Source organism: Pseudopipra pipra, chromosome 13 (genome assembly GCF_036250125.1).
Source record: "Pseudopipra pipra isolate bDixPip1 chromosome 13, bDixPip1.hap1, whole genome shotgun sequence".
NCBI classification, from domain to species: domain Eukaryota; kingdom Metazoa; phylum Chordata; class Aves; order Passeriformes; family Pipridae; genus Pseudopipra; species Pseudopipra pipra.
The window spans coordinates 20,406,168-20,416,008 of NC_087561.1; the positions used below are offsets into that span (position 1 = coordinate 20,406,168).

The window sequence follows — 9,841 nt, forward strand, 5'->3', positions numbered from 1 at the left end:
TTTTTTCCTTCTACACTTTCTGTCATTTCCATTTTAATTCTCAGTTAAAAAGCACGATGTCAGCTCAGACACCTCTTCCCAGGAGGTTCTTCACAACCAGTTTCAGCTTTTCAGTTTAATATTTTGACAAAAAGCAGCCCGGCACAAAAATGCCCAAGACCAAATTTACAGGCAGCTCATGATCTGTTGAGGGGAGGTTGCTACTGGATTTTAAGCTGTATTTTCCAGACTAAGTTCAGTTACTTACAGCAATTTCCAGAGTGCAACACAACAGCTTCTCTGCCATTCCCAGCCTCTTTGGGAATCCAGGATGGTGACATCACTGACTGTCACAGCTCTGCACAGGAGGATCACCAGAGAGCCTTGTTTTTCCAACATAGCTGTGTGGCTGGTAAGCGATGACTCCCAGGTATCCACGGCCATCCTGGGGTTAGCAAACCCTTCCCATCACTCAGCCCTCCCAGCACACAGGAAGAGTGTGAGTAACACATGACCCAGAGGGAAACAGCCAGAATAAACACACGTGGTTTCCATCACGGAGCATCAGGAACTGATCCGGCACCGCTTTCATCCCGAAAACATCAGAGTCTTGGATAGAGGCTCCAAAGCCACCTCCTGCCAAAATGTCTACTCTTAAACTGGATCACAACCACAGCTGTCCTCTTGGCCAGCTCCTTCCCTAGGAGAGCTCTGGGAATCAGGACATCCCTACAGACCCTCTTTTTGTTTTGGGGATAGGCTGCTCCTTGGATGAATTTCCACATCACACAGCCCACACCAAGGAGCCACAGCCAAAGTCCACACTGAGGAGAAGTGGAGTCAGGGACTCCCAGATGGCAGTGAAGGCACTCAAGAGGCTTCAGGACCTCTCTCCATCCTCTCCCTGTGAAAGGGTGCAGAGGGTCCAGCCCCACGACCCGCAGACTCAGCCCAGGACAGTGCAACACATGGCAGCTCCCAGCAGCCTGTGAAACCAGCACATCCACCACAAAAACAACTGGAAAATGGCTTGGATGCAAGATGAGAAGATCTTAACACCTAGAACCCTAAAATCCCAGACTGGTTTGGATGGGGAGGGACCTTAAAGACCACCTCATTCCACCCCCCTGCCACGGGCAGGGACATCTTCTACCAGACCCAAGCCCCATCCAACCTGGCCTTGGACACTTCCAGGGACAGAGCAGCCACAGCTTCTCTGGGCAACAAATAAGATCATTTTCTATTTCCCAAATAAGTGAGTTACTTGTTTGTAACTTCATTTTGTAGTATTTTGTAAACCCATTTCCAGTTTCGAGGTTACAAATGTCCCTCCTGGCAGTCACACACTGTCCATCCACCACAACCTGTGCAACACCAACACAGAGGATCTGCACCTTCAGATTACATGACCTACACTCATCCCATTCTTCCCACATCTGCTGCCTTTAATTATTTTCCTGGAATTCAAAAAGAACAAGAATTTGCAGTTACAGATCTAACAGAGAAAGCTGATGCCCAAATCTCTCAGACAAAAAAAAAAAAAAAGAAGCCACATAACCACTAAAAAAATATCATCTCACCTCAAACACCACATCTTTTTCCCGTTTTCCTTTCCTTTTTCCCTTTATTTTTTTAAGGACTGTCATGGCTACAAAAGCAAGACTTCAACAGATATTTCCAATTAGGGTCAATAGTCCAGTTTAGTGTCATGCTTGCATCAAGTCTCAGCTGGAAAGCTGTCACTCCACACTTTGTGAACACCCAGCACTGGAACTCTTCCAGCAGAACACCTTCATTTTGGTGTTGTTTTTAGGAGACACTTCTCAGAACACCCCAAAATCCAAACAGCGCCACGTGGAACTGGGGTTAAGACTCATTCTGGGGAGATGCAGCTCAGCCTCTTGCTCGACAAGGGAGAAAATACCCAACAATACTGAAATATGGGCTACAACAGATTTAATGGGATTTTCAAGCACAAAGAGAACATAAAGCACTCAACTTGCACAAAATCCTGGGAGAGAACAGCCTGGGAAAGCCTCCCTGTGGTGAGGGGATGGCTTAGGGGAGGAGAGCCAGAGCCCAGGCCAGGACTGCTGCTGGGCTCCTGGGGAGCAGGAACAACCCGGAGCTGCTGCCAACTGCAGTGGGAATTACAGCTGGCACACAGCGAGGGCTGAGCACACCAGGTACCTTTCCAACCCCTCCCTCTCCACCAAATCTGTCCTAGCTGCTCAGCACATGGAGATTTAATGCATTTCTGTCAAAGCAATGGGTTTCATCCTGCTCACAGGCACCTCCTCGATCCGAACTATACACTCTCCTTCCTTGTAGATGGTTTAAAAAACAGACTGAAGTTCCTGAAGAAGGGAGGAATAAAGCCAGCCTTTAGGAAGTGCTGGATCATAGCCCAGAGGCTCTGAACCCTGAGGCATTGAGGCAGAACAGGCTGGCACACACACCATGGGGGGACTCCCAGCATTGAAGCCGCTCCCGGGACTCATTGAATTTCCACAGCCGGTTCCAGCCTCCTCCCAAAGCAGGACACACATTCCAACCTCACCTTCCACCCAGCAACAGCACAAACTGGGACGCTGCAGCATCCAAATGTTCTGGAGGAAAAGCCATGAAGAGGCAAAAGGAAAGAAGGAAAACAGGGACATGATGGAAATCTCCCACCCCAAAACGCCCCCGGTTGCTGTGTCGGACCAAAGCGCTCAGCTGGGCTCACTCCTCTCCCTGAACTCCAGGAACACCTGTAGCACCCCTTGTTCCAAATAAAACATATTCATCCACAGAGAGCAAGGAATAATGGCTCCACACTGCCAGAGGGCAGGGATAGATGGGATATTGGGAAGGAGTTGTTCCCTGTGAGGGTGGGGAGGCCCTGGCACAGGTTGCCCAGAGAAGCTGTGGCTGCCCCATCCCTGGAATTGTTCAAGCCAGGCTGGACAGGGCTTGGAGCAACCTGAGCTAGTGGAAGGTATCCCTGCCCATGGCAGGGGGTGAGACTGGATGGGCTTTAAGATCCCTCCAACCCAAACCATTGTGGGATTCTCTGACCTCTGCAGACAGGAAACCGTGCCACGCTGATGGGCACCACCCTTGTACCCACACCTGCGACGAGGCTTTGGGGTTTGGACCCTTAACCCAGTGACAGGACCAGGGCTCACAGTCTCTCAGAAACACCTGCACGTGAAGCTGTGCTGCACAACCAGGAGTGAGCTGTTATCCCAGGGGGAACAATTAAAGGTGTGATGCAAGATGCACAGAGCTATTCAACCCCACGCTGTCGGCTCTGCACTCGGGCACTCAGAGCTGGACAAACCTGCTGGATGACCAGACCATGGCAAGGCCAGTCAGTGCCAGCCCTCCCCTGGCTGTGCAGCCTGGGGCTCCAGCTGCCCTGTCAAGACTCCCAGAACACCCAAATGACTTGGGATACTACATGGATGAACTCTACCCCTACCTGAACATGCTCCAGGTGAGGAATTTTGCGGGATGGGTTTGCCTTCCCTCACTGGTGACCACACCCAGCTGGTGACACAGCTGGTGCCACCTTCCAAAACGAGGATGGAAGAAGAAAATAAAGGACTGTGGCAGAGGGAAAGAAATAATATGGGATTTGGGGAAGGAGGAGGGGGTGAAGGTGGATGCAAGGCAAAGGAGAAGAAGTAGGTGAGCCTTGAGAGCCGAGGGGCTGCAGGGCAGGTGCCACCAACACCCCACAGATCTATCCCTGAAAATGCTATTCCCAGGTGAAAAAAGAGGCTTTGTGTGCATCACCCTGCACTGAGAACCCCCCCCCATGACACCCAGGGGCAGCAGCACAAGCCTTGGTGCTCCTGCAGCAAGGCCTCCCCAATTTTTGGAGCCCCTTTGCTGAACCCCTCCCCAGCTCACATGCTGACAGCTGCCGACCCCAGAGCTTGTCCCATGACCCCTCCCATTAAACCAGTTGTTTGTGCTGAGCAGCTCATTATCCTCTAATTGCAGGTGGCAACGTGGCCATTGCACCACCAGCCTCTGCCCTGCCAAGGCAGCTGGAGCCAAAGGAATCCTGCCTCCCTGACAGATATTTCCTGAAATATCTGTGTTACAGACCCATTTCTTACCAGCTTCATGACTTCTTTTTTTTTGGTTTTTTTTAAATAAAAAACAATCCAGACCAAGTGGGATTGAACAAATAATGCTGGAGAAAGGCTGAAGGGATGTGTTTAGATTGAAATCAGACCCTTCCCAACCCTGAAAGGCAAAGGAGTTGCCAAGAGCACCCGGCAGTAGGAAGCAGAAGCACAGCTGTACAGAGAAGGACATGGGAAAGCAAAAGCACCTTTGTGTAGCACAGTTTCCCCAAGAACCTCCTACAAACATGGCAGAGGAATGAGCTTTGGAATTTTAGGACCCATGGTGATTTTCCTGCTTCTGAGCATTCTCAGCTGAGGATGGTGAGCTGCAAAAGAGGTTTGCTGCTGTTTCCAAGGTGTGCAGAGTAAGGGAGGGGCAGAAGGTGCAGGCAGAACACAGCTCCAGCAAACAACCCACTTTTGGGCGGGAGCTGCTCCCAAACCACTTCAGCTCCTGGAGAACAATTGTCAGTGACAACGCCACAAAACCCTGGGCGAACCAAATCCAAGCCCCAAAAGGTATTTTGGTGGAGCCAAGTGTAAGGACACACAGCAGGGACCATTCCCTGCCCCCTGCAGAGGGTGGGGGCCATTTCCAAGGGGGCAGCTCAGCACAGTCATGAGATGATTTGGCTGCTACATCTGAAAGAATTAAAAACAATTCTCTCTTCTACACAAGCACCATTCATGCAGCATTTGAAACCAAAAACAGTCCTATTTTCCAGTCCTTCTGGAAACAAAATGAGTCAGAGGAGCAGCAGCGTTTGCCAGCCACGTCCCTGCAGCCTCCCAGGTGCTGGTGCTTCCAGTCCTGCTCCACAAACCCCCAAGCCTGGAACATTCCCCAGCTGTGCCTTCCACAAACACCTGCTCCCCACAGATGTAAAAAGCTAAACCATTCATTTCATTCTGCCTGCACAAACCTGAGGAACAACCTCCAAGGTTAAGGAAGGGTTTAAAGCTTGGGCAAGCCAAAAGTCACAGAACCAGAGGCTGGGAACACTCACTGTGTCACAGGATTCCCAAACTGCAGCTGCACTATTTCTCACACCATGTATTCCTGGAAGCTCCTTCAGATAGGAGCTTTGCTTGAGCACCCAAACAGACCCTTTGGGGACACCAGCTCTGCCCCCATGTGCTGCAGCAGGGGCAGACAGGAGGGAATCCTATCCTCACACGCTGCCTGGTCCCATTTTCCACTCCCAGCACTGGCGTTCCCCCATGGAGAGCTCAGTGGTGATTCCAGAGGATCATTTACCCATCCAACAAGTGCCATCGGTACCTTCTCCCAAGGCTCAGCTGCTCCTGCCTCCTCTCTGTCACTTCCTGGAGCTGCTGGAAGAGAAACAGTGACTCAGGCAAGGAAGCATAGCCAGGACACAGGACCTTTCCCAGGCTGAGCTGTGGGATTAGGGTCAGCCCTGAACCCAGAGCAGAGGGGCTGGTGACACTTTAGACACTGCACATGGAATCATGCAATGGTTTGGGTTGGAAGGGACCTTAAAGCCCATCCAGTCCCACCCTGTGGGCAGGGACACCTTCCATTATCCCAGGCTGCTCCAAGCCCCGTCCAACCTGGCCTTGGACACTTCCAGGGATGGGGCAACCTGTGCCAGCGTCCCACTACCCTCCCAGGCAGGAATTCCATCCCACTATCCCACCTAACCCTTCTCCTCTGCCACTGGGGGAGTGCTCTCCCCCCTGGAACTCACTGACTCCTGTCACACCCACCTCCCTGCCCGACGCGGGGGATCCACAACTCTCCAAATCGGTGACTCCTCTCGGCTCCCCAAACCACCTTTAGCCAAAGCTCCCGCTGCGGCGGCGGCCGCGTCCCTCCCCACCGGGACCCGCGGGGGGGACGGGGGGAGAGGCCGCACCGTTACACCGGGCTCCCCCCGGCCCCGCAGCTCCGTGCCCGCTCTGTCCGCCCGACCCAGCCCTGCCCCGGCCCCCGGCGCTGCCCTGTGCCCTCACCTGTGCCCGCTGTCCCCGCCCGGCCCGTCCCGGGCCCGGCGCCCCCGCGGCCCCTCCGGCGGCTCCTCCGGCGGGGCGGGCGGAAGGGGCGGAGCGCCGTTGGATCACGTGCTCCTTTCGCCCCGCCCCTCCGGGCAGGGCCTATTGCGCAGGCGCACTGTGGGCCGCTGAAGCGCGGGCGCGCTGTGCCGGCGCCATCTTGAGTGTGGGCGCCGCGCTCTTAAAGCGGTACCGCCAAGTTATGAAAGGGAGGGGGGGTCAAGAAGAGCGGGGGCAGAGGGTCCTGGCACCTCCACGTGCCCTGTCGCCTTCCTCCCGTGGTTCGCACCCAGTCTCAGAACTCTCATCACTGTTCCCCCCAGCTGTTCAACCCCTCTCCTTGTAGACACCTATCACAGACCCCCGTCACTGACCCCCCGTCACTGACCCCCCGTCACTGACCCCCATTACTGACCCCCCATCACTGCCGCCCCATCACTGACACCCTCCATCACTGCCCCCCCATCACTGACACCCCCATCCCTGGCACCCCAATCACTGACCCCCCATCACTGACCCCCATTACTGACCCCCCCATCACTGCCGCTCCATCACTGACATCCCCATCACTGGCACCCCAATCACTGATCCCCTATCACTGACTCCCCATTACCAACCCCCCATCTTTGACCCCCTCACTGACACCCTCCATCACTGACGCCCCCCCATCTTTGACCCCCATTACTGACACCCCCATCACTGACCCCCATCACAGACCCCCGTCACTGACATCCCCCATCACTGACCCTCAATCACTGATCCCCCATTACTGACCCCCCATCACTGCCCCCCCATCTTTGACCCCCATCACTGCCTTCCCCAGAAGAGACGCCCATCAATGATCCCGCTCCTGTTGACTCCCCCTTTGCTGACGATCCCCCCCCCGTCATTGACCCCCTTCCACTGACAGAGCGGGGGGAGTGCTCCATCCCGGAGTGCTCCATCCCCTCTGTCCCCCAGGGCGGACCTGTCTGGAGCTCAGGCAGCCCTGGACCCCTCCTAACCCGGCGCCCCCCAGCCCAGACCCCCCGATCCCGTAACCCCCTCCATCCTCGTCCCAGCCCGGAGGCAAGGACAGTCACCGTGCCTCAGTTTCCCTCCTCCTCACCTTGGACCAAGCACTGGGACGGAAGAACCACCGGCAAGAGGTTTAGGGGGAATCTCCACCCCTGTCCGTGAGCATCCATCCTCAGCGACATGAAGCTCCCCGGGCCAGGAGTGATGCCCCAGAAGGAGCCAAGCCCTCCCACGCAGCCCCATCAGCAGAGCCCACCCTCCCAGTCCTCCACCAGTGCCACCAGTGCCGCCAGTCCCAGTGCTGGGGGTCACTAGAGGGCAGCAGCGGTGCGGGCAGGACAGAGCTCGGCACCGGCCGGGAGCATCCCGGAGCTGCCGTTATCCCGCCGTGTCCCTGGGGGCATCTTCTCCTTCTCCTCCTCCTCCTCCTCATCCCATGGCGACTGGCTCAAAACCCGGCTGGTTTCCTCTCCGGGTCTGGAATCGTGACCGGTCCCTCCTGGGAAACAACCCAGGGGAGCACAAAGCCCTGGGCTGATCACAGAATCATGGAATACATCAGGGAATCATTAAGGTTGGAAAAGCTCTCTGAGATCATCAAGTCCAACCCTTCCCCAGCACTGCCAAGGCCACCACTGACCCCTGTCCCCAAGTGCCACATCCACATGCCTGTTAAATCCCTCCAGGGATGGGGTCTCCACCCCTGCCCTGGGCAGCTGTGCCAGGGCTGGACAACCCTCGCCATGAAAGAATTTTCCCAATATCCAGCCTGAACCTCCCCTGGCACAACTTCAGACCATGTCCTTTTGTCCTATCCCTTGTTGCCTGGGAGCAGAGCCCGACCCCCATCCAGCCCCACTCTCCTACCAGGAAATTGTAGGGAGCAAGAAGGTGCCCCCTGAGCCTCCTTTTCCCCAGGCTGGCCCCCCCCAGCTCCCTCAGCTGGGACTGGGCTGCTCTGTGGGGAAGGAACACAGACCCCAACCCTAATTTCCTGCCCATTGTTTTCTATGCTCAGGAGCATCAGCAGAAGGAAGAATAAATGCCCCTGGCTGGATGTTGAACACAGCCCTCTCCCACCACAGCAGGGACAGCCCCAGGCTCGTCCCAGCCTGCCAGGAAGCTGCTTGGTTCAGGGAAACAGGAAGCCCTGAAATAGCAGAAGCTGGAAACACGTGGCTGGGGGAGGGGGGGATCTGGGAGCATCCAGTGTCCCCCCACTCGCCTGCACAGTTGGAATGCTGCTGGAGCCAGCAGAGACCAAGGAACAATGGTTTCAAACAGCCAGAGGCCAAGGATAGATGGGATATTGGGAAGAAACTCCTCCCTGTGAGGGTGGGGAGGTCCCGGCACAGGTTGCCCAGAGAAGCTGTGGCTGCCCCATCCCTGGAAGTGTCCCAGGCCAGGTTGGACAGGGCTTGGAGCAACCTGGGCTAGTGGAAGGTGTCCCTGCCCATGGCAGGGATTGGAACTGGATGGGCTTTAAGGTTCCTTCCAAACCAAACCATTGTGGGATTCTGTGAACACATCCCCCCAAAAAAGCAAATATCACAGCAAAATGGGAAAAGAACTGAACTTTATAATCTAAACATTCCCTACAGCAGTTGGGTGGGCAGGACATGGGATACGTGAGGAAGGAGCATGTGGCTGAGCACTGTGCTCCCAAACCACGAGGAATTGCAAAGGGAAAAGCAGATATTCCAGGTCCAAAGATCACTGCTGGAACAGCCTCCGGCCTCCAGGCGCAGAAATCAGGGGGATTATGTCAGGGACAGGTATTTGCAGGCTTAGCCCCTGCCTGAATGGAGGCTTGCAGCCAGGGAATGGTGACACAGGGCTGGATTCTTCTGGTGTTGCATTAATTAGTTTAATCACGAAGTTAATGCCAGCTAAGAAAGCAGAGAGCACGTCCTGGTTCCGCCGTGATCCGCTGTTCTCCCTCCAGTTCACCCCAACCCAGGTCGGTCTCGGTGCCATCAGACAGAGGGTTTTGGCTGGGATGGGACTGGGGCTCCTGCCCTGCAGCCCAGGGCAGGAGGGCAGTTCCTAGTGGAGCAGAGAGAGTGGTGGCAGGAGAAGGCCCAGGGACAGGATGACCTTACCCCGGTTCATGCTGTGCCCCGGCCGTGCTCCGGTGCTGAACGAAACTCCAGCAGCCACCAGGCACGTGAGGCTCGTCCCTTCCCGCTCCCGGGGGACTCCCCATCCAGCCCCTGGCCAAGGGAGCAGAACAATCCCGGGAAGTGACTGGGGGCAGGGAGGGGGGGCGAGGGGACAGGATGCCCTGCTGGCCACCACCACCGGCATTGTCTCTTCGGATACCTGGGGGATGAAGTCAGAGATTGAGCAGTGGCCAAAGAAACAGAAACACCAAACCCCCCTGATCGCTCTGGAGCTTGGGGGGACCCAGAGGAGGTTGCCTACTCCCATCCCTGGGAGGGGGAAGAACCCACTCCCCACTGACCCTGCTGTGGAGCTCTCCTGTCCCCCGGGTGATTTGGGGTCACATGGAGGCTCCCCAGGGACTGTTTCAGGAGTTGGCACAGTCCCAGCACAGCTGAGGAATTTCCTAACCCTGGTCTGCAGGCACCAGCCTCCTGGAAAACCCAAAAGGGCCCAACTTCTCCCTTCTTTCTTGTAAACGTGGGAAGATCCCACCATACTCCAAGGGCTGGAGCCCCTCTGCTCTGGAGCCAGGCTGGGAG

At 55.7% G+C, this 9,841-nt stretch overlaps 1 protein-coding gene across 6 annotated transcripts in view; it reads right to left on the minus strand.

The window, feature by feature from the left end:
* Positions 1 to 6,168, minus strand: part of LOC135421674 (H(+)/Cl(-) exchange transporter 5) — a 37,236-nt gene extending 31,068 nt beyond the window's left edge. For 2 of the 6 annotated variants that reach the window (XM_064670307.1, XM_064670304.1), the window contains exons 1-2: positions 6,081 to 6,166; positions 5,386 to 5,435 (exon numbers count right to left, since the gene is read on the minus strand). Coding sequence is in view for 2 of the 6 variants with exons in the window: in XM_064670302.1 (XP_064526372.1) it covers positions 5,362 to 5,365 (4 nt within the window). In the remaining 4 variants the exon portion in view is untranslated. Of the gene's footprint in view, positions 1 to 5,361; positions 5,439 to 6,080 lie in introns of all 6 variants that reach the window. The other 4 variants (XM_064670305.1, XM_064670302.1, XM_064670303.1 and 1 more) reach the window with 4 other exon arrangements.
* Positions 6,169 to 9,841: the final 3,673 nt, after the last annotated feature.